The sequence below is a fragment of the Ictidomys tridecemlineatus genome, chromosome 2 (assembly GCF_052094955.1).
Source record: "Ictidomys tridecemlineatus isolate mIctTri1 chromosome 2, mIctTri1.hap1, whole genome shotgun sequence".
Classification (NCBI taxonomy): Eukaryota; Metazoa; Chordata; class Mammalia; order Rodentia; family Sciuridae; genus Ictidomys; species Ictidomys tridecemlineatus.
This window is the reverse complement of record NC_135478.1, coordinates 48,405,354-48,427,860: the sequence shown is the minus strand read 5'-3', so window position 1 is coordinate 48,427,860 and position 22,507 is coordinate 48,405,354. Positions and strand designations below refer to the sequence as shown.

At 45.5% G+C, this 22,507-nt stretch overlaps 2 protein-coding genes across 10 annotated transcripts; one reads left to right on the top strand and one right to left on the bottom strand.

Moving 5' to 3' along the window:
- Positions 1-46: 46 nt before the first annotated feature.
- Positions 47-8,888, bottom strand: Bap1 (BRCA1 associated deubiquitinase 1). 4 transcript variants are annotated; one of them, XM_078038498.1, is made up of 17 exons: positions 8,723-8,887; positions 8,593-8,622; positions 8,428-8,482; positions 7,403-7,535; positions 6,886-7,005; positions 6,175-6,236; positions 5,946-6,088; positions 5,598-5,676; positions 5,056-5,125; positions 4,595-4,742; positions 3,921-4,105; positions 3,370-3,503; positions 2,347-2,825; positions 2,074-2,234; positions 1,737-1,829; positions 1,569-1,641; positions 47-1,388 (listed from the first exon to the last, which is right to left on the bottom strand). In XM_078038498.1, the coding sequence occupies exons 1-17, from the start codon at positions 8,757-8,759 to the stop codon at positions 1,255-1,257; spliced, it is 2,136 nt and encodes a 711-aa protein (XP_077894624.1). In that variant the 5' UTR covers positions 8,760-8,887; the 3' UTR covers positions 47-1,254. The 4 variants fall into 4 exon arrangements, with proteins under 4 accessions (XP_077894624.1, XP_005317230.1, XP_077894625.1 ...); XM_005317173.5 differs by having other exon boundaries at positions 5,056-5,179; positions 8,723-8,886; XM_078038499.1 differs by lacking the exon at positions 1,737-1,829 and having other exon boundaries at positions 5,056-5,179; positions 8,723-8,888.
- A 99-nt stretch (positions 8,889-8,987) lies between these two features.
- Phf7 (PHD finger protein 7) lies at positions 8,988-22,486 on the top strand. 6 transcript variants are annotated; one of them, XM_021730896.3, is made up of 12 exons: positions 8,990-9,740; positions 9,870-10,196; positions 11,218-11,330; positions 13,528-13,580; positions 14,342-14,433; positions 18,410-18,511; positions 18,955-19,079; positions 19,544-19,703; positions 20,243-20,349; positions 20,828-20,944; positions 21,367-21,491; positions 21,919-22,486. In XM_021730896.3, the coding sequence occupies exons 3-12, from the start codon at positions 11,287-11,289 to the stop codon at positions 22,143-22,145; spliced, it is 1,152 nt and encodes a 383-aa protein (XP_021586571.1). In that variant the 5' UTR covers positions 8,990-9,740; positions 9,870-10,196; positions 11,218-11,286; the 3' UTR covers positions 22,146-22,486. The 6 variants fall into 6 exon arrangements, with proteins under 6 accessions (XP_040145599.1, XP_021586571.1, XP_005317231.1 ...); XM_040289665.2 differs by having other exon boundaries at positions 8,988-10,011; XM_005317174.4 differs by lacking the exon at positions 9,870-10,196 and having other exon boundaries at positions 8,991-9,740.
- Positions 22,487-22,507: the final 21 nt, after the last annotated feature.

Here is a 22,507-nt window from a genome sequence, read left to right as displayed (position 1 = left end):
TGGCCCAGCCTATAGACATACCTCAGGCCAGCAACCACAAGAGGAATCATTTCGTAGCAGTTTTATTCATTCACTGATCCAGTATTTACAGGAGCCAGAAGGGACAGGCCATGCTCAGCCCAGAGAGGCAGCTGCCACACTTGCCAGCCCCCCCAGTCATTATGTACAGATAAGGGACCTGTTTGGATCACCTTCAAAGCCATGTGGCGGAGGCCACAGGGCTGTTTGGGGCCTGAGCTCCAGAGGCAGTGCTGAGCCCATTACCCTCTGGCATCAAGCCCTCTGGGAACACAGGGACTCCAACTGATTTGTCTTGATCCTGCCATCCCCCACCCTGAGTGCCTGGCAGAGGCCGAGGAAGCGGGTGCAGCAGTGAGAGCTGAGAGGCACCAGCTCCTGCAAGCAGCCCAATCTCTGCTGTCCCTAAAAGGAGGGAGATATGGTAATACTGAGGGGCTGGGCAGAGGCTCCTCTGAGCCCCAGGCTCCAGGGACAGAGACCAGGAATCCAAGGTAGGCCCATAGTCAGGGCCACAACACTGAAGGCAAAGAGCCCCAGAGCCTTGCTGTGGACAATAGTCTCAACAAGCCCAGCTAGAACTAGGACAGTTTATAGGCCACCAAAGAGTTCAAACACTTCTCTCTCTGCTCAAGTCACTGGACCCCAGCAACTGCCATTTCATCAACAGCCGCATCCCTGAGTTTGGCATTCTCCCAGGAGGAATGAAGAGAGTGGGCCTGGCTTCCTCACCACAGGGACAGGCGGGTAGCTGGGGCAGCAGGATCCAATGCCAGCTGGTACCCTACAGTTGTGACCCTGGTGTGATGCAGGGACCTGGGCCTACAAGGATGACAGCTGCTAAGAGAGAAAGCAGAGTCATGAAGGTGGCTATGTTAATACAGTGGCAAGATGGGTTGGGGCCCAGAAAAATAGACGTCTCTGATAGGTAAAATATATATTCTGCTACCCAGGCAGAAGGGCCAGGTCCTGCTGCTCCACAGCCAGCTGTGGAGGAAGCCACAGCACCTTACTGTGACCCAACTCCAGCTGCTGCTTCCTGAGCATTATGGGGCTGACTGCCCACTGCCAGGCCCTAGGATGTGATACAGATAACATGGACTGGCTCCCACTCCCAAGGCCTGGGCTCTCTGGCTAGAACTATTCAGTAATACTGGGAAACGGGGAGTGAGGCAGGGAGGGGCCCTGGTGAGGGCCTCACGGCAAGAGCAGGCTGCAGAGTCAGAGCCGTAGTCCTCACTGGCGCTTGGCTTTATAGGGGCGAGAGCGTTTCCGCCTATCAGGCTTCCGCTGCTTGTGAAGCCGGCCAATGCTGACCCCTTGGCGCCGCCGTACTGAGATGTTCTGCTCCACCAGATTGGCCAGCATGCCTGTGGAAGGCAGAGACTCTTGAGCGGGTGGCTGGTTGCACAGTTGCTGTGCAACCAGCCACAGCATCAGGTACATCTCTGTGCCTCACAGTCTACTCAAGAGTTCTAAGGGAGGAGGATCTGAGAGATATGAATCTCAGAAGGGTGTGCCAATTAAGACATAGAAGTAAGCCCCCTCACCTTCCTGAGCCAGCATGGAGATGAAGGTACAAATGAATTCATCATAGTTGTGGGTCCTTCTCTGGTCATCAATCTGCAATAAAGAAGGGTCAGGGCATCACAAATCATCTCCTCAGAGCAGCTGCCCTCAGGAGGGGCAGAGGACCAGACAGTAGAGACATTACCCACCTTGAACTTCTTTCTCTTCTCTACCTCCTCCTTGAGACAAGCCTCGTAGTTTGCGATCTCAGCCTCCACACATTTGAGCAGTGCTAGTAGCTCCTGCCAAAACCCACCAGAGCACCTGAGGGGGACTGGCCAGCATCAAAGCTCACCGGGAGGCAGCTAAAGGCTGAGGTGAGCAAGCAGAATGCATGGGGCCTGACTCCCCAACCCAATAAGACTTCCCAGCACCTGGCTCCAGACCCCAACTTTCACACCAAAACTCCAATCAAGAACCCACCACTCAGGCCTATGCCTTTCCCTCTGCCAGGACTGTAAAGGAAAATTACAAAGGGAGGCTCACCTTGGGTGAGTACTTCTCCCCACTTAAGGGCTCGCCGGGTCTGACCAGCCCAGTCTTCTCTCTGCTGTCCGTGGCTTCCACCACCTCCTTCTCCTCTGGGCTGCTGGACCCCTGGTTGCCTTGGCTTGGTCTGACAGAGGGTGAGGAACCCTTCCCACTCTCTGGGAAGAAGGCATAAGATGTGTCAGAGTACAGGATACTTCATGGTCACCTGGCTACCTCCTACTTCCCTCCTGGCTGCACCAAGTAGCAGTGAGTCAGCCCAAGGCCCACCTGTCAGTGCCAAGGGACTCAGCACACCATCCTCAGCAAGGTGCAGCAGGCCCGTGCTGATGACAGGACCCAGGTCACGGACAGCTCGGTTGTAGCGTATGCAGTCAACACGCAGCAAACTGTCATCCTCCCCAAAAAGCACCTTGGAGATGTGGGAAGTGACAGGGCTAGAGGGCCGTGTCGGGTTGGCTGAGCGAATGGGCGAGCGCAGAGGTGAGTTGAAAGCACTACCGATCTCAGAGGCTGTGTCCGTGCTCTCATTGCTGGGTGTAGGTGAGGGCTGCGAGTGTGTGGGCACTGCCACGGCTGGACTCCCAGCCCCGCTGCTAGTCTTGATGGACAGAGGAATTGAGAGGTCTTTCTGGGACTCTTTGAGCTTCTCAGCTAAGACATTGATGGTGTTGGGCTGCAGCACCGATAGCTGCCCATCCGCAGAATTGCTCAATGACCCTGGCTTCCCTGTCCCTTTCCGCTTGTATCTGTGGACCCAAAGAAGAGGTGAGCAAAGGGAGTGGGCCAGTGACTAAACCCAACATGGCTTGAACACACCCTGTCTCCCAAGGGCCAACCCTGAAGTGACTCACATTTGTTCCAAACAGCCTGACCCTGCCCCCAAGCATGGCACCCTAGGCTCTGTGAGCTGCAGCTAGGTGTCCTCACTGGACACCTCCGCTATTCTAGTTACCTCACTTCTATCCTTTTGCTATGCCATATCTTCCTCTCCCCATTTCCTATATCCCTCCAACCTCTTCTCCTGCCTTAACCAATCCTTCAAGGCCCAGCAGAAAGACCATGCCAACAGAACCTGCTTTGATATATGCCTGTGTTCAGCTCTCCCTCAAGCCCACCAAAAACTTCTTGGAACCTAGTCAGCCCTTTCAGACCAGCTTCTCCCAGAGCCTTGCATTCTGTAGGTTCTCAATGTTATATGCTGAATCAAGGCGTTCCCAGACATGGGCTAGAATATTCAGAACAGGCTCCAAGGCGCCTAGAGTCGGTGAGCTTTACAGAGCTAGGGCTGACCTGATGGCAGAGTTGGTGTTCTGCACATCCTCCTCCTCATCATCCTCATAGTCATCCTCATCATCAGAGTACTGCTGGGGAGGGCGAACTGGAACTCGACTGCGGCCCACACCTGCTGCCAGGTCCTCTTCCTCCTGGAGCAGAGACCAGGGCACTCATGAGCAGGGGCTGTTCACCTATGGTGGGCATAGTATACTCACAGGGAAGAAAAGCAACATAGCTCTGCAGGCCAAGTCCACTGAGCCCCTCCAGGTGTGCTCCTTGGCTGCCATCCACTGACTGCACAGAGGCCTACAGAGGCTTCTAGAGTGCCCTTACATGCTTTTATTCTACCAGCAGAACCCAACCCACACAGATGTATCAAGGAGCATGCCCTAAATGTTTAGTGCCACAGCCATGTAACTGGATTTAAAGATTAAAGGAGCTCTCCCTGCCTCCCTAAGCCCCAAGGAACCTGGCAATCCAGGCCCAGGAGAGGGCAAACACCAAGAAACCACCATGGCCTCTCAGAGATTCCTGGATGAAATCCTGCAAGGGTGTACCCAGCTTACCTGCATGGGGGACTTGGCATAGTTGTGATTGTCTAGAAAGGCTGGCAGCCGCTGGACAATGGGGGTGGGGTTGGGGGGAACCCCATTGAGGCTGCTCCCTGGAGGCTTCACCACCAGCTTGGGTTTGCTGGGAGGACTGTGGGTCGGAGCTTGTGGGCATGAACCAGCCACCTCCTCTGCACCGTCTGAGACAGGGCAAGGAGTATAGGCAGGACCTTCAGTCAGATCCTCAAGAAAAGCCCACAGTCACCCCAATCTTGTAACATAGCACTGCTCTTCTCCCTTCCCAGAGGAGAATAGGAGTCAGCAAGCTCTAAATCATGGTCCCACAGCAAGACTGAGAGAAGGAGGAGATGGAAAAAAGAGGGAGGCAAGAAGAAGAGGCCTCTAGAGAAAAGAAGAAAGGAAGGGTACTTTATAGAGGGTACAGGGGCCTGGGGTAATGGCAGCCCTTTACAGATAACTGTTAGGGAAGGACTACTCTCCTCCTATGTTCTGAGTGAAAAGAGCTTCAGGCATTGGGCCTTCAGGCCTCTGGTAGAAGACTCTGCATTGCCAATTGCTTAAGTACTTCTACAGAGAAAGACTTGGTATGTATGGGCCTCTCAGGTCAAGTTATTAGGGATGACTCTTCTTCTCAGGAAAGAAGCCCCAAAACACTCCCCACCCAGTACCTGTGTGGATGCCCTCAGAGACTGCTGGGGCCCTGCCTGCCTCCAGCACGAGGGGGGACTTGCTGCTGGCTGGCTTGGATTCTTCAGGAAGCTGTGACTCTTGAGATTTGTGGGTCTGAATCAACTCTGGCTGAGTTACTCTAATCAACTGAAAACAGAATCCAAGGCTCAGAGGAGGGCAGAGCCAAGCCTCTACCCTAGATAGCTAAAAGCTGAGAGAGCACAATGGCCTTGGTTCTACCCATTCACAGGAAAATAAAAGCCAAACCACAACCTCCTATAAGAAGCCATTATCCCTTCCCTCCCAAGTTCCACAAAGAAAGCAAAGGAAAGGAGTGGTTAGCTCAAGCCCAGATTCACAATAGGGTGTGATTTGGGAATCAGAGACAGATCTTGCACTGCACCAAAGGCAAGGAGAGTTAAGTTGGGCTGGGTCAGGGCCAGAGAAGAGGGGCATCTACCTGCTGCAAGGCCTCCAGTACTGTCTGACGGTTCACCTTCAGCACATGCAGCCTGGCCTCATACTTGATCCTGCGGTCGGGCACCACTGCCATCAGGTTGAAGCGGATGTCGTGGTAGGGCTCCCTGCAGTCACAGCCGTAGCTGTGAGAGCAGCTCCCACCCCAGCTCCGCCATCAGGTTGAGGCAGATATCCTGGCAGGGCTCCCTGCAGTCACACCTGCAGCCATAGGTATAGGCCCAACCCCAACAGGTGGGCAGTGGCTGACCATGCACCCCAGACACCTGAGTTGGTATCCTCCAATGACTTATCAGGTCCTATCAGGAAGTGAGCCAGCACATCTGGACCAAACAGGGCTCTGCCAAGGCCTGCTTCTCCCCCAGCCCATCCTAGAGTGAGCCACAAGCAAGAAACAAGACTAGAAGTTGGAATCCCAGAATCTAAAGTTGTTCTTGCCAGATTACTGCATGACCTTGAGATTTACAATCTCAAAGAGGGTACAGTTCCAGAAGTATATAGCACATCAGGCTCCGGGATCCTTACCCTGCAGTGGCGAGGCCAATACGCTCCATGATGACCCTCCGGGCCTTGTCTGTCCATTCCTCATCCTCTCCCCAGGGCCCTAGGGAGACCAAGACGAGGAATCAGCAGGTGGGAAATCCTGAGTTTGGGCAGGTCAAGGATGGAAAGGAAGATAGAGAAGTGTGATTGAGTCAGGGAGTCATGAGCTGGTCAGGCAATGCAGTGCAGGGTGAAATCTTGGCTAGAATTAGATATTCTCAGTATCTACCCCACCCCCTGCCACTTGACCCCAAGCACCTGAGGGTCCTAAGCCCCAGATACCCAGGAAGTAAACAGAGATTCAACAGGCCCCTAGATGAGGGTGCCTACCATGATCAATGGGGTAGACCTTCAGCCCATCCAGCTCAAAGAGCCGGCCTGTGATAGGCACATAGCTGACAAAGTGGAACGCCTCCATGGTACGCACTGCACTAAGGCCATTCTGCTTCTCAGGGAGGTGACGTGGCTCAGGCCTGGAGAAGGACAAAGTGTCAGGGCCCTAACAGAAGACACTCTCTCCCACCTTCACCCTACATAAGCTACCATAGCTCCCACATACCTGGCATGGCTATTATGTGCCTTGGCCAATTCTGGGGCATTGCCAATTGCATATCCTTTGCTCTAGGAGGGATAAAATAAGGCCACATCAGAATAGCTTTTCAAATGGAGTCCTGGGTAGGGGCAAAGCTCCAGAGACAGTCCAGAATCTGAAGCAACATAGATGAACTTTCCTAAAGGGATAGTGGAGAGTTCTGGGTTCCCCAAAGAAATGGGTATACTGGCCTTGCACAGTAATCAGAAGATACTGGAGAACAAAAGTACCAAAAGAGAAGGTTTTGGCATGGTGTCATTTATATATATAAAAAAAAAAAAAATCGGGCTGGGAATATAACTCAGTGGTAGGATGAAAAGGAATATAGAGAAGTGTGATTGAGTCAGGGAGTCATGAGTTGGTCAGGCAATGCAGTGCAGGGTGAAATCCTGGCTAGAGTTAGATATTCTCAGTATCTATCCCACCCCCTGTCACTAGGCCCCAAACACCTGAGGGTCCTAAGGTTTGGGGTTCAAATCCTAGTACTACAAAAAAACAAACCAACTGCCTTACACAATTAGTTGCAAGTCAAATATAATATCAACAACTATCTGAAAAAGAAATAGCTAACAAATAGCTAACTAGTACCACATATACCAAGTGGTAGCAATATTAATGGCCCTGATGATCAAATCTGCCTAGCCAGCAATGGGCCAGATACAAGGCACTGCAGCCTACCTCAGGGCTGAAGCCTTTGGTGAAATCCTTCATGCGACTCAGGGTGGGCCCAAGGTCCACGTTGCTGCAGTTGAGGAGCACACTCAGCAAGGCATGAGTGGCACAAGAGTTGGGGATCAGCTGTGAAACCAAGAATATTCATACATAGCACCCTTCACTCCAAGCTCCCCCAAACCATATTCATTGGGAAGAGGGGGTAAGACAGGAAGTCATATCTTAACTACAATGCTTATCAATTCCCCTCATCTTTACCCAACATTTGTTCATTTAACATGCACTAACTCAATATCCCCCAAGTGTCTGGAAACATGGAGAATGGACTGAGATACTATCCTACTCTAAAAATATTCCCTTTAATGAATAAAAGCTGGATTCTTTTGCCAAGGGGGTTCTATAGCCACAACCCTTGGAATCTGACTATCTCCTCCTCCTGCCTTTCCTACTTCCCTTTTCCAAGTTAAAAAAAAAAAAAAAAATGGCAGCATCCCACCCTCCAAACAAGCACAGTCCAGCAGACCTGATGGGCAAAGAACATGTTATTCACAATATCATCATCAATCACGGACGTATCATCCACCAAGGTGGAGACCTTGCGACGGGACCTGCGCTCTTCGATCCATTTGAACAGGAAGATGAATCCATATACAGGGCTGGGGGAGTAAAGAGCAGAAGGAAATCAGCATTTCCCTCTTTTTTCCCCTAATCCTTTGCACCGTGTCAAAACTTGAGTGCTCCTGTCATGAACCCATCTCTCCCTTGGCTTCTTCCCGATACTATATCTAACATGGCCCTGAACTCTCACATTCCAGAGGCCTGCCACAAGTACAGTCAAACATAAGCTCTGACTGTGATGCTCCAAGAATCCTCCCAGTCTCCTTATGAAATCTATGGTTTTGAGTAGAAAAGCTGGAACCAAGAGGCCAGAAACAAGGTCAGAACACAAAGTGAGTCAAGAACAAATACTATGTCTGATGAGGAATTTAAGCACTAATTTTCAAATGTGGGCCCCAAGGCAAAGCCCCAATAAAGCCACCCACACTAGTATCTTCTTTTCCAGAAAATGATTCAGTCCCTATAGTAGTCTCTCTATTTACCTCTATTCTGTAGCATCAACAGGACAAGACCCTGAGTTTGGGCACCTAGGAAGGACCTTGTTACATGAATCAATCAATACAGGAAGATCTTTGTGTAGAAATTACAGCCACAGTTCAAATAAGAACTTATTAATGAATTACACAGTTGCACAAAAGGCACTGTATGACCTGGGGATTCCTGCTGCAAGGGACTTCCTGTTGCAAGAACAGAAAAGGCAGCTGAACGTTACCCCAAGGATGGTTAAGGATGGGGGAAGGGCTACTACCTAAAGGGAAGCACTGAGGGGAGACAGAAAACAAATAGCTTGATTAGGGGAGCATCCAAGGAGAAGGGAGTTTCCGTAGGTTATATTTTACAATTTGAATTTCCTGACACTGCCTCCCTTGAGGCGAACTGTTCCCGCCTGTCCCCGGCCCTTTGGGTGAAAGGACCGGTCCAGCCACTCACCCCTGACATTTGCTTTGAAGGTCATAGATCTCCTCCACTTGCACCCCTTTGACTCCTGCAATCAGGAAAAGGAAAACGGTAGGGAAGGGCAGCCCCTGGCCCTGCGGCGAGGGCACAGGGATGGGCCCCCACATCACGGGTAGCGCGGGCGGGAGAGGCACTTACCGAAATCTTCCACCAGGAGGGTGAAGAGGCCTGGGTAGGGCGACAAGAGGATGGGGTGGTGGTCAGGCAGCCGTGTCCCGACCCCCTCCGACCTCCCCAACCCCAGAGGCCCGCCCTGCCCTCTCCTCACCCGGGTCGCTCTCCAGCTCCAGCCAGCCCTTATTCATCTTCCCGCGGGGCGGCCCCTCAACGCCATGTCCAGGCCCTTCCGACCCACCGCCGCCCCCGCCGGGAGCCCCCACCGCCCCCGGGGCCCCTCAGCCCCACACACACAGACAACGGGCCCCGCCGCGTCACCCGCCCGCGCCGGCAACACTACGTCACCACTGCGCGACAGCCCCGCCTCTAGGCTCCACTTCCGCTGGCCCGAATGCGGGTGGGGTGCGGGCGCGCGCTCGGAGACGGACGCGCATGCGTGGAGGGGCGGGGCAGGCGCGTGGCCGTTAGCGCGCGGCCGTTAGCGGTCGCGCTCTGGCAACGGTCGGCGTCATGACCTTCTTGGTGGGCTACAGTCCGCGTGACCCAGCCCCTGTTTGCACGTTCGCCTCCTTCGCGGGGTGCAGTCACCGCGCGGGGCGGCCGCCCGTGAGGTAGCTATCACGGCTTGTGACAACGAATAAAGCTCCCGGACAGCGGCGCCCTCAGCGATAGCTGGGTGGGCAGCCCCGGCCGGGAGCAGCGGCCCGTGAGTTATCGTGAGGAGCGAGCAGCGGAGCCCACCTCCGGCCCGACCCCGCATCAGCCGCCAGGCAGGCGCGACATGAGCCTGGTCTGGCACCCGCGGGATGGTCCTTGAGCCTCTTCTCCGGCAGTTACCTCCGGGGACGGTTGTGGCCACACCGACACGTATTTTCCAAATAAATCAGTGTTTATCTTGCGACGGCGGCGGGGCCGAACACGTTAATTTATTTTTCATTTTCTCAGCAAGCATTTGCCCAGCATTTTTACAGTGAAACAACTTGGTAAGCGTTTGGAGGGAGCAACCGCCGGGTTAGGAAATCACGGACTGAGCAGCTTGTGGAAGCCCGCATTGGCCACGCCCCTCCTCTAATATTTTGAAGATTGTTGCGTCTTGTAACTACCGGTGTGCACAGAATCCTACCCAAGGAACGTCGTGGTCCAGCGATGCAAACAACTGAAGTTTCAAGGTTTATTTCTATTGCTAGATGATCGGGATAACCCCAGCAACTGAGAACCACTCAGTCATGTCAGCTACAGTGGGTCCCTTATGGGAACAGCAAATTTTAGCGCGTGCGCCCTTTTCTCTCCTCTTCCAGCCTGTCCAAGCGCTTTTGATGAGTAAGAAGGCGACAAATGTCAGCTTTTGCAACTGCAACTCATGGGTTAGAAGAGGAGATGGAGCAAGCACAAGGCGGGCAGGCTAGCCTTGGTCTTCTGAGCAGCTACTGCCTTAGAGTGGTATTCATGCAGAATAGTTGAAAGTCCCTGGAGGGATTCATGATCCCCTGCCTTGATCCGAGGCCGTGGGTACTGGAATGACCTATTGGAGTGACTGGAGTGTGTCTCTGGAGTGACCTAATTCACCCTGCTCTACTTCTAAGAAATATTATCCTCCGTCTAGACACAGTCCTTCCTTCACAGGGGTGAATTTGATTTCTTTTTGTCCCCCTTCACTTTCAGGGATTTACCCACCACCAGTGAAAACCTCGAAACTTTCTAATCTGCTGACATTGGTGGCTAGAGGAGTAGCAAGATGTCATCCACTTTAGGGTATTTTACACTGCTCATATCTAGACATAGGTTAGGAACAGGCCAAACCTCAGTGGCCATTTGAGCCTGGTGAAAAGGAGTAATAGGAGCTAAGGGGCTGATTTTTCAGTGTTTTTTGTTTTGTTTCGTTTTGTTTTGTTTTGTACCAGGGGTTGAACCCAGGGGCGCTTATCCACTGAGCCACATCCTGAGCACTTTGTCCATATTTTATTTTGAGACAGGGTCTCACAAAGTTGCTTAGGGCCTCACTAAATAGCTGAGACTGACTTTGAACTCATGATCCTTCTCCCTCAGACTCCTGAGTTGCTCTCAGTGTTATTTTTTGAGGGAATTGTTGCTTTTATGCAGCCAAAACCTCATGCTCCTTTTTCTAGGAGAGAGCTACCTCACCTGGCTTTTACTGGGCAAATTGCACACTTGGGTGCAAAAGGTGACTTTTTTACTCATGCATTTGGTAGACACAAAGGAAACAATCACTTTTCTAGGTCAAGCGATGATTCCAAGTTCTTAAAGTGCTATGTGATAGCAGTACAACATGTTGGCCTCTGGAATCTGGCTATTTGGGTTGAAATCCTACTTCTATTTCTCACTAACTCTGACCTTGGACAAGATAATTACTTCTTCATGTCTTAGTCTTCTCATCTTGAAAGTGGTCATAATAATAGTAACTAATGCATGTGTGTGTGTGTGTTAACATATATAAAGTACCTAGAACAATTCTTGACACAGTTTTAATAATTATTAGCTATTATTATTGTTGATACTGGGTACATCCCTTTTATTCCATCATATGGGTTGAGAGGTGAAATGCACTATTGCTTTGATCCTGTGGAACTTGATAACCAAAATAAATATAGGATTAAATTGCTGACCAAGCCCTATTTATATTTATAGCTGGAAGAGCCTGTATTGTCTTCATAATACTATAGAAGAATTCAAGATAGGAGAGAGAGGCAGCAGCGAATGAAGACTATAAAAGAAAAGAAGAAGGAACGCCTAAGATTGAGGTAGAGTAGGTGACATAGGCTAGTTGTCCATTGACTTGTACAGTTGCACTTTTTTGCTCCCTTTGGCCTGGCCTGGTCCCGAGGAGTAGGATTGGACAATGTGAAAGCACATATCAATGTCCCAGGAAGCTGCCCTTTTACCTAATTCATTCCCTAGTTGCAAAGTTCTGGCTCTAGAACTTTACTACCTAAATTAATGTCCTGGCCCTACTGCTTGTTACTATATTACCTGAGACAAATCATTTCTTTTTTTTTTCATTTTTTAAAATTTATTCTGATTTGTTATACATGATGGCAGAATGCAATTCATTTCATATTACACATATAGAGCACAATTTTTCAAGACACTGATTGTACACAAAGTATTTCACACTATTCGTGTCTTATACTTAGGGTAATGATGTCTAATTCATTCTACCATCATTATTACCCCCTTGCCCCCCTCCTTTTCCCCTCCCTCCCTTTTGCCCTATGTAAAGTTCCTCCATTCCTCCCATGCTTCCCCGCCAATCGTCATTATGAGCTAGCATCCTCATATCAAAGAAAACTTTTTGACCTTTTGTTTTTTGGGATTGGCTTGCTTCACTTAGCATTACATTCTCCAGCTTCATCCATTTACCTGTAAATACCATGATTTTATTCTCTTTTAATGCTGAGTAATGTTCCATTTTGTGTATATACCAAAGTTTCCCTATCCATTTATCTCCTGAAGGGCATCTAGGTTGGTTCATAATTTCGCTATTGTGAATTGTGCTGCTATAAACATTGATAAGGCTATGTCCCTGTAGTATGCTGTTTTTAAGTCCTTTGGGTATAAACCGAGGACTGGAATGGTTGGGTCAAATGGTGATTTCATTCCAAGTTTTCCAAGGAATCTCCATACTGCTTCCAGATTGGCTGCACTAATTTGCAGTCTCACCAGCAATGTATGAGTTCACATCCTCGCCAACAAATATTGTTATTTGTATTCTTGATAGCTGCCATTCTGACTGGAATGAGATGAAATCTTAGTGTAGTTTTGATTTGCATTTTTCTAATTGCTAGAGATGTTGAACATTTTTTCATATGTTTATTGATGGATTGTATATCCTCTTCCAAGAAGTGTCTGTTCAGTTCCTTAGACAATTTATTGATTGGGTTATTTGTTTTTGTTTTTGTTTTTTTTTGGTGTTAAGTTTTTGAGTGCTTTGTATATTCTAGAGATTAGTGCTGTATCTGATGTGCTTGTGGTAAAGATTTGCTCCTATTCTGTAGGCTCTCTATTCACCTCACTGATTGTTTCTTTTGCTGAAAAGAAACTTTTTAGTTTGAATCCATCCCATTTATTGATTCTTGGTTTTAATTCTTGCACTATAGGAGTTTTATTAAGAAAGTTGGGACCTAATCCAACATGATGGAGATTTGGCTCTACTTTTTCTTTCATTAGGTGCAAAGTCTCTGGTTTAATTCCTAGGTCCGTGATCCACTTTGAGTTGAGTTTTGTGCATGGTGAGAGATAGAGGTTTAATTTCATTTTGTTACATGTGGATTTCCAGTTTTCCCAGCACCATTTGTTGAAGAGGCTATCTTTTCTCCAATGAATGTTTTTAGCACCTGACGAATCATTTCTTTATGCCTCATCTATAAGATGTGCAAAATAATAGCAGCTACCTTCCCCACCCACCCATGCTGGGGATCAGACCCTAAGGTCTTGCACATGCTAGCAAGTGCTATACCACTGAGCACTTGAACCCCAACTCAAACCCACTTTTTAGAATGTTCTATTCTGTAGTAAAGGGCAAGGTTAGTATCTAGCAATGGGTAATGCTTAGTTAACTTTGATATCACTTTAGTGTGCTTTGTGAAGGTGATACCCTTACAATTCAGTTTAGTATTGGCACGGTAAACAATAAAAGAGTAAAAGGGGTTTTACCACCCTCAGATAATTTAGTGGGTATTTTATGCTTTTAAGAATTATCAAAATAAGGGGCTGGGGAGATAGCTCAGTTGGTAGAGTGCTTGCCTCGCATGTACAAGGCCCTGGGTTCAATCCCCAGCACCACACACACACACACAAAAAAAAAAAATTACGAAAATAAGTTGATATTTTAGTCTTTAAATATTTTGGTTCTTTATCAGACATGAATGGCATTTAAGGGAAATGTTATAAGGGTTATCAAACCTCAAAGGGCCTCTTGCACTTCTTTCTCTTGTATAGGAAATCTGCCAGGACTAGGAAGGTAACCCAGAGGAAGCCATCTTCAGGGCCTGGTAAGAAAGATGAGGCTGTGTTCAGCTGCTGCCTGCAGACCTCAGCAAAGAAGGCCACCTGTATAGGGCAGTAAACTTGGTTTTCTCACTATCAACCCTACTTGTTTCCCAGATTCTCTAAGGGCCTGAATAACTCACGGTCTATAAATTTCATGTACAAAGTTAAAGAAACAAGTAAAGCCACTTAAAACCAAAAATTGTGGAGTAGTTGCAGCCAACTTTTTCAGTGTGACCAAAATTATATCAAATCCTAAATGATACTGAATAAGATGTCATTCTAACCTTCCTCCTTGCCAAAATGTCTGTCTTCCCAAAACAGATGGTTCCTGACTTAACATAGTATCACTTACAATGTTTTGACTTCACAGTGGTGCAAAACTGATATGCATTCACAATAGAAACTGTACTTAAAATTTGAATTTTGATCTTTTCTCAAGCTACGTATATATGGTATGATACTAAACACTGGACAGTGGCAGTGAGCCACTGTCAGCCACACACCATGATGGGCAACCACCAACACTCTACAGCATGCTTTGTTGTTAAGCTGAGATGTTTGGTAGGTTAGATGTATTAAATGTATTTTTGATCGATGATATTTTCACCTTATGAAGGGTTTGTCTGTACATAAGCCCTTCATAAGTCAAAGAGCATCTGTATTCCTTCCTGTACTTATATGGTTAGCTCCCACTTCTTTTCCATTCTTGTAGATAAACTTGAGCCAAGCCTGTATAGTTAATTCTTAACATTCACTCTTCTAGTTTGCCGGCTATGCTTTCGAGAACCTGGGGATCCCGAAAAGTTAGGAGAATTCCTTCAGAAAGACAATCTCAGCGTGCATTATTTCTGTCTTGTGAGTACAAGCCTCCTTTACTTTGAATGTCATGGCATTTCCCACACAGACTATTTTGGCATCCAGTCTCAAATTTATAGTATTGTTTGTTTTCCTTAATAGGCTTTTTTTTTAATCCAAAAAATATAATATATGTACCTGGTATAAAATCCTGTCACTGTATAGTATGTACAATTAAAAGCTTCTTCCCAAAACAATATCCTCAATCTTTCTTGCCCTCCCCAAAGACAAATACTTCCATTACTTTAGGATATCCTTCAAGTTATTTTTTTCCCAGTATTCTTTTTTGTTAGGTAAAATTTGCATACTATAAAATGCAACCAATTTTAAGTGTACAATTTGGTGAATATTGACAAAAGTATATCCTTGTATAACCACCACCCTAATCAAACAGCATTTCCATCATCCTGACCTTTTCTAGATAGTTCCACCAGAGATAATCACAGTTGTGATCTATAGATTATTTCTGCATAATCTGACTTTATATAAATGTTTTTAATACTTCTTAGTTGTAGATGGACACAATGCCTTTATTTTATTTTTATGTGGTGCTCAGAATTGAATCCAGTGCCCTCCACATGCAAGGTGAACACTCTACTATGAGCTACAACCCCAGTGTAGATTTCATATAATTTGAACCATGATGTTTTACTTTTTCATCATTGGCTTTTTTTCCTAACACAATGTTTTGGAGATCCATCCATGTTGTTGCCTAGTAGTATTCTGTCATATGAATGTGTTATAGTGTACACCTGCTAGTGTACATTTGAATTGTTTCCATTTTGGAACTATTGTGAATAAAGCTGCTATGAACATTCATGTCCAACTTTTTTTGTGAACATGTGTTTTCACTTCTCTTAGGCAGATGTCTAGGAGTGGAATTACCGGTTGTATGCTAAATAGATGTTTAACTTCATGTGAAGTTGCCAAGTCATTTTCCAAAGTGATTGTACCAGTTTACACTCCCACAAGCAATTTATGAGAGTTCCAGTTGCATGATGTCTTGCCAAAACTTGATATTGTCAGTCTTTTTCATTTTAACCATTCTACTGGATATATATTGCTATCTCATTATGGTTTTAATTTGCACTTCTCTGATAACTAAAGATGTTGAGCTTCTTGATCATTCTCATATTTTCTGTGAAGAATCTGTACCAATATTTTTGTCCATTTTTAAAATTCGGTTGTTTGGTCCTATAATTGAGTTGTAAGAATTGTTTATCTATTCTGGATACAAATTGTTTTTCAGATATCTGTATTGTATTTTCTTCTGTGGCTTGCCTTTTCATTTTCTTAATGGCATGTTTTGAAGAACAAGTTTTTAATTTTGATGAATTCTTCTTTATTACTTTTTTCTTCTATGATTAGTACTTTTTGTGTGTCCTAAGAAATCTTTGCCTACCCATTGAATTACCTAGGTGACTTTATAAAAGTCAATTGTGAATTTGGATGATGTTTATGTCTTTGATCTTTGTGGGTCTATACTTAAACCCTACCCCACTGTCTTAATTATTATTGCTTTGTAGTGTCTTGAAAGTAAGTATTATAAATGTTGTAGTCTTTTCCAATATTGTTTTAGTTATCAGGTCCTTTCCTTTTCTTTATGAAATTTTTATTAAGTTTATTAGTTTTTCTTTTCCAAGAAACTTCTGGGATTGTAATTAGGGTTACTTCAAACTTTGATTATTTTGTGGAGAATTATCAAATTCTTCCATCGACATAGTATATTTCTCCATTTATTTGGGTCTTTTAAACTTTTATATCGGCAAAGTTTTATAGTTCTTTATTTTTTAGACTTTTTTCCCACCCAATGGCTGGGATTAAACCTAAGGCTTGCACAATGTAGGCAAACATTCTACCAATGAGCTACATCCCCAACATTTTATAGTTGTAGTGAAAAAGTCTTGCACATCTTTTCTTAAATGTATTCCTAAATATTTTGTGGTTATGCTATTGTAAGTGACATTTTAAAATTTCATTTAAAGTTTGTGGCTGAATATAGAAATGCAGTCTATTTTTATATATTGATTTTGTATCCTGAAATCTTGTTAAATTCACTTAGTTCAGTAATTATTTTTATTTTGTTGTAAAATGCCTTAGAATTTGCTGTGTACATAGTCATGTTTTGTGAATAAAGACAGTTCTGTATCTTCTTTTCAATCTTTGTCTTTTATTTATTCTTCTTATTATACTGGCTAGGACCTTCAACCTGATGTTCAATAGAGGTGCTCTGAATGGTTTTCTATGTCTTGTTCTCAACATTATGGAATAGCATCTAGTTTTTCATTATTAAAATATGTTCACTGTAGGTTTTTCATAGGTGGTTTTTATCAACTTGAAGTTCCCTTTTATTCCTTGTTTTCAGAGAATATCATGAATATGTATTGAATTTTGTCAAATGCTTTTTCTGCATCTGTTAAGATGATCTTGATTTTTTTTTCATTTGTTAATGTGGTTTGTTACATCAACTGGATTCTTTAACATTTAATGTTGAACTAATTTTGCATTGCTGGTCTAAACTCTACTTGATCATGATATAGTCTTTATATAGTGCTGAACTCAATTTGCTAATATTTTGTTTGATTTTTACATTTATGCTCATGAGAAAGATAGATCTTATTTTCCTTTCTTGTAAGTCCTGCCCAGGTATCAGGGCTTGGTTAATTTTTATGCATTACAAGTATATACATTTTAACTTGTATCTTTTTTTTTAATCTCAACACATAATGCTACCTAAGATGTCATTAAATAAATTGCCCTATAAATACATATATAATCCAATAAGTTCTATTCCTTAGAACATATAGAACACATAGACCTAATTTTTTCTTTATAGCTCTTTGGTGTTTCATGGTATGGGTGTGCCAAAATGTAATAAAACAAACCCCTGTTATTAAAGGACGTTTAGATTATGATACTTATTGATTTTTCTGTTTATAGCAATAACATGATGATTGTATAAAATGTGAATACTTTATAAATAAAACAGAAATCTCTCTTATTATTCTAAAACCCTGAGATAATAATACTCATAACATAATATATAATATCATATGTTTTAAGCATAATTGGGAACATGCAGCTGAAATCAAGTGACCTAGAGTCGTCTAACATGGCAGGGTAAACTTTTCTATAATGCAGAAATAAGATAACCTGAACTCCCATTACACATTTCCTAAATACTTCAAGTCCAGCCCCCTCCCCAATACTTTTGGTAGATTCTTGGTGTGGAGGTGAGGTGCTGACATTCTCCCAATGCATGTAATAGATCAGTTTAGCTTCTTTTGCTTTGATTTCCTATTCCAGACACTGCTTTAGAAGTTTTTCAGAAACAAATAGCCCTTTGAAGGGTGTTTGTAAAAGAAAATACAATTCCTTTCCCTTCCCCTATAATGCAGAATGACTGTAGTCAAAAAAAAAAAATTTAAATCCTGTTTATCTTCTTGTAAAACTCTAAGAAGGGTATTTATTCTGTACTGAAGGGACAATACAGCAGGAGAGGTAAGAGTGTGGGCCCAGGTGTAAATGACATCTCTGTTCCTCCTTACCATGTGACTCCAGCCTGATCACTACTGCACCACATTGACCTCCTCTGTAAGATAAGAGTCTCAGAAACTATGGTGAACATAAAAATGGGAGTGTTTCTCCAAAGTCCTCAGCACAAAATAGGAAAGATGAAAAGCAGTGTAGCATAAAGATACAAAGAGTACAGGTTCTAGACTGCTAGGGCTTTGAACAAGTCACTTATTCCTTATAGAAAAGAGGGATTTTAGGGTACCCAATGGGTTAATATTTGAAAAGTGTTCAGAGTACCCAAACATAATGCTATCTAAGATGTCATTAAATAAATTGCACTATAAATACATATATAAACCAACAAGTTCTATTCCTTAGCTCTCTTACCCTGGCATTCTCGCTCCATTGCACTATGTTATTCATCATCAATGTTGATAGCCTTGTTTTGCTGCTTCCCCAGATTCTATCTAGCAAGCTGCCTCAGAGGGGCCAATCCAACAGAGGTTTCCATGGATTCCTGCCTGAAGACATCAAAAAGGAGGCAGCCCGGGCTTCTAGGAAGGTTAGAACCCCCTGCAATAGGGACCTCGGGGTAGGCCTTTTTTCAGACCTTTCTCAGAATCCCTGTTTCTGTTCTTTCCCTAATTGCTAGGTCAGAAGTCAAAGGACTTTTGGATTTCCCAACTGATCTTTTTGTTTTTGCAGTGCTAGGGATCAAACCCAGGGCCTTGTACATGCTAAGGAAGTGCTCTACCACTGAGCTACCTCACCTCTTGCCCCAGCCCTAGTCCTTGAGTCCCATTTTCCTCTGGGATGTAGTATTCTAAGTGAAAAGAGGGAACAGCATCCTGAAGACAAACAAACAAAAAAAGTGCCCCTTGAAACTCAGCTTTAGGGGCCCTGGACCTTTCACAACCACTAACGAAAGGAATGGCTATTCACAGATGTGCCACAGCGTATCTGTTGTCTTGGGGTACTGAGCACTGTCTGGAATCTCATTTGCAGATCTGCTTTGTGTGCAAGAAAAAGGGAGCCGCTATCAACTGCCAGAAGGATCACTGCATCCGAAACTTCCATCTGCCTTGTGGCCAAGAAAGGGGTTGCCTTTCACAATTTTTTGGAGAGTACAAGTGAGTGAGGAATTGGAAAAGTCAGGCTGCTCTTTTGCAACTTGCTATTTAGGCACTAATGAAATCACAATCTGATTCTCATAGGCCTGTTTTGATTCACCAGTGAATCTGTTCCTCCTTTCAATAATGGGAAACAGAGTATTGACTTGAAGATTTCACAGGGGTTTCTTCTTGCTTCTCATCCCCTCCTTAAATTACAAACAGCTGGGGTTCTTAGACAGCTGCTCTGAAGTAAGTGGGGATTTCAGGAATGAGAAGCTGTGGAGACAATCCCAGGAGCTTTGCTCAGTGGGAAAGCAGCCATGAGAAGGCATGTGGCTGTTCTTCACCCTGCTCCTCCTCCTCCCTGTGAGTGTGGAGATTCACCAGGCACCAGGCGGGGTGACTGATTGTCCTCCTAGGCCAGGCGGCTGGAATCTGCATCAGTGACAAGCCAGAAACCAAATCTATTTATCCTGCCATAGATCATTTTGTGGAAAACATCGGCCAACACAGAACATCCAACAGGGGAATGTGGGAGAGGAAAGCTGTGTCTTATGTTGTGAAAACTTATCCCAAGCCATTGCTGAGAACATCCAGAGCCCGTGTTGTAGTCAAGCTATCTACCACCGCAAGTGCATCCAGGTGGGGCTTTCTCTGCCCTGGGGGAACCTTCCATAGTTGCCTTAGTGTTCTCTACATGGAACTAGAACACCCTGGGAATGCTCAATCACAGCTTCAGTACACCATGCTGAAGGCCTCTGTGCAAAGTTGTTAGTAGTCAGAGAGCAGAAACTCAGCCCAGTCTCTGGTCATCCTTGGCCTATGGGACCTCATTCATGAAAAGATTTAGACTGAGCAAAATCCTCAGGATTGATAGAGCAAATGGAGTCATCCCAGAACAATTCAAAGAACCTCAAAAATCACACTGGGATAAAAGAAAAGGAAATGTATCCCCTACCTAGTCAGCATGCCAAACTCTATAACCAGAGATGACAGCTGAGGCATGCATGCCTGGGAACTTTCTTGAAAGCATTTTGATCCCGGGCCTGGCACCTGGATTTGCAGCCCTCATCCTAACCTACCCAAACTCCTTTTCCATACCCCCATTGGGTGAGGGTGAGAGTGGAAAAGAAGGTGGTTAGTGTTTTTACCAACACAAAGCCCTTCTGTTTCTCTTATAGAAATATGCTCACACATCAGCAAAACATTTCTTCAAATGTCCTCAGTGTAACAATCGAGAAGAGTTTCCTCAAGAAATGCTAAGAATGGGAATTCATATACCAGACAGGTAGAGAAAACTGTAAAGCAGGAATTGAGCCAGGGAATGGGTTGCCTGGATTTCTAGAGAAATCACACTAGGTGAATGTGAGGATAGTTCAAAGAATGAAAGCAGCTGGGACACTGACATACAGTGAATACCAGAGGTGGGAGGAGCGCTTTTCAGAAGAAAAGGCAAGGAAAAAATGGATGGGAGATGTTTCTGAAAAAAAAAAAAAAAGCATTTTGTGAGGTTGGTTCTTGAATTCCTGGGCAAAACTAAGGAACCCTCATGTTCCAGTCACCCTGCGTCAGCCCCCTCTCACAGCCAAGCCACTCAATTGTTGAAGGTGTTCAGGTAGCCTATTGGACTCCTTTGCTGTGCCTCAAAATCACACTGGGATAAAAGAAATGAGAAGTTTGGGCTTCTCCTTAGTTCCTCTTTGATGGACAAAGGCTTCACCAGCTGATTTTGTGTCCCTTATTCACTATTTCTTCTCCCACTGCAGAGATGCTGCCTGGGAACTCGAGCCAGGGGCTTTCTCAGAGCTGTATCAGCGCTATCAGCATTGTGATGCCCCCATCTGTCTGTACGAACAAGGCAGAGACAGCTTTCAGGACGAAGGGTAGGGAAAAGGCCCTGACTAGAAAGAGCTCTTGTCAGTGTCATCTTAGATCTTGGCACAGTTATTAGGAGCAAGAAGTTGTCGTTTATCTGCAGACCTCAGGTGAATGCAATTGCTAACCCCATTTTGACCAGCTCTGACTCATTTATGTGCAAGTGGTCCAGTCTCTCTGCATGGTCTGCTTCTTCCTGTGCCCAGTAGAGAGACACTTAGAGCCAATTCCTTTCCAAATCCACCTTATGAGTGATTGTGCCTGCCTACAGGGTCCTGGGATCAGCACGTGGTCTAATTCACACATCTGAGATGAGTAAAATGGATAGTGAAAGCCCTCAACATAACCAAGGCTGGTCCATAGCAAACATCCCCCAGAGAAGCAGTTAATGTCTGTTTGTCCCGACATCCCCCCTTGGCTCTCCCCATAGGAAGTGGCGCCTCATTCTGTGTGCTACGTGTGGATCCCACGGAACCCATAGGGACTGCTCCTCTCTTAGATCCAACAGCAAGAAATGGGAGTGTGATGAGTGTTCACCTTCTGCTTCAGCCATAGGTGGGCTGGAGGGATGGTCTGGTATAAGAACTGGGTTGGGGCTGGGGAACTTGTGGTGCCTGGGGATGGAGGAAAGCAGGCCACCAGAGGGGGTTTTGGGAGCCTTAAGATTTGGAAGGAGAGGCCAGGTGTTGTGGCGCATGCCTGTAATCCCAGCAGTTCGGGAGACTGAGGTAGGAGGATCGTGAGTTCAAAACCAGCCTCAGCAACTGAGTGAGTCCTTAGGCAACTCAGCAAGACTCTGTCTCTAAATAAAATACACAGAAGGGCTAGGGTTGTGGCTCAATGGTTAATTGCTCCTGAGTTCAATTCCTGGTACAAAAAAAAAAAATGGAAGGAAAGTGGCTAGGGAGGGGCCTAAGGACCTACCTGCACCTGGGAGAAACAAAGGGTTGCATTTTCCTTCCCTTTCTTTCTTTCACCACAGACTACAGACCTGAAAACTCAAATGATATTCCCTGCTGCAGCAGCACCTTCCACCCTCAGGAGCATTTCTGCAGAGACAACAGCCTGGAAGAGAATCCAGGGCCTTCTTGGACTGATTGGCCAGGACCTTCCTTAGTAGAAATTCCAGAGTCCTCTGGTGGCAGGAAGAACCACTCCTGGCAGTCCAAGGGTGTCAGAATCACTAAGAGGTGCAAAAAGTCCAAGTAAAAACTTCTGAGTAGTTGCTGCCAAGCACAATTGGGTACGAAGCAGCACTCCTCCATTGGATTTGGGGGAGGGAGCACTTTGGGACTGTGAGCTAAGGAAAGGGGGCCAGCAGTGAGACTAGAGCCAAGGAAAGAAGTCCCAAGGGAGCATAAGGAGCGCTCGGAGTCCAGATGCCAACAGTCAAGCGTATTTGTGACTATGAGAATGCCTCTGCTCTTTTTTCCCCAATTCTCTTTCTTCTCTTCTTCCACCAAGATTCTTCCACCTTTATATGGTTTTCGTATGCCTCTTCTTAACTTCACTCAAGTTTGTTATTATGCAAATAAAGGTTTTTCTCTCCATTGAAGTCTCCTTATAAATTC

Bases quoted from the DNA above. Each gene is read 5' to 3' on its own strand.
- Phf7 (XM_040289665.2), top strand. From the start codon at position 11,287: ATGAAGACTATAAAAGAAAAGAAGAAGGAACGCCTAAGATTGAG. The intron at 11,331-13,527 runs GTAGAGTAGGTG...TCTCTTGTATAG, and splicing joins AAGGAACGCCTAAGATTGAG to GAAATCTGCCAGGACTAGGA. The intron at 19,704-20,242 runs GTGGGGCTTTCT...TTTCTCTTATAG, and splicing joins ACCACCGCAAGTGCATCCAG to AAATATGCTCACACATCAGC.
- Bap1 (XM_005317173.5), bottom strand. From the start codon at position 8,759: ATGAATAAGGGCTGGCTGGAGCTGGAGAGCGACCCGG. The intron at 7,006-7,402 runs GTCTGCTGGACT...TTGGTTTCACAG, and splicing joins ACATGTTCTTTGCCCATCAG to CTGATCCCCAACTCTTGTGC. The intron at 2,826-3,369 runs GTCAGCCCTAGC...TTGGGTCCACAG, and splicing joins AACACCAACTCTGCCATCAG to ATACAAGCGGAAAGGGACAG.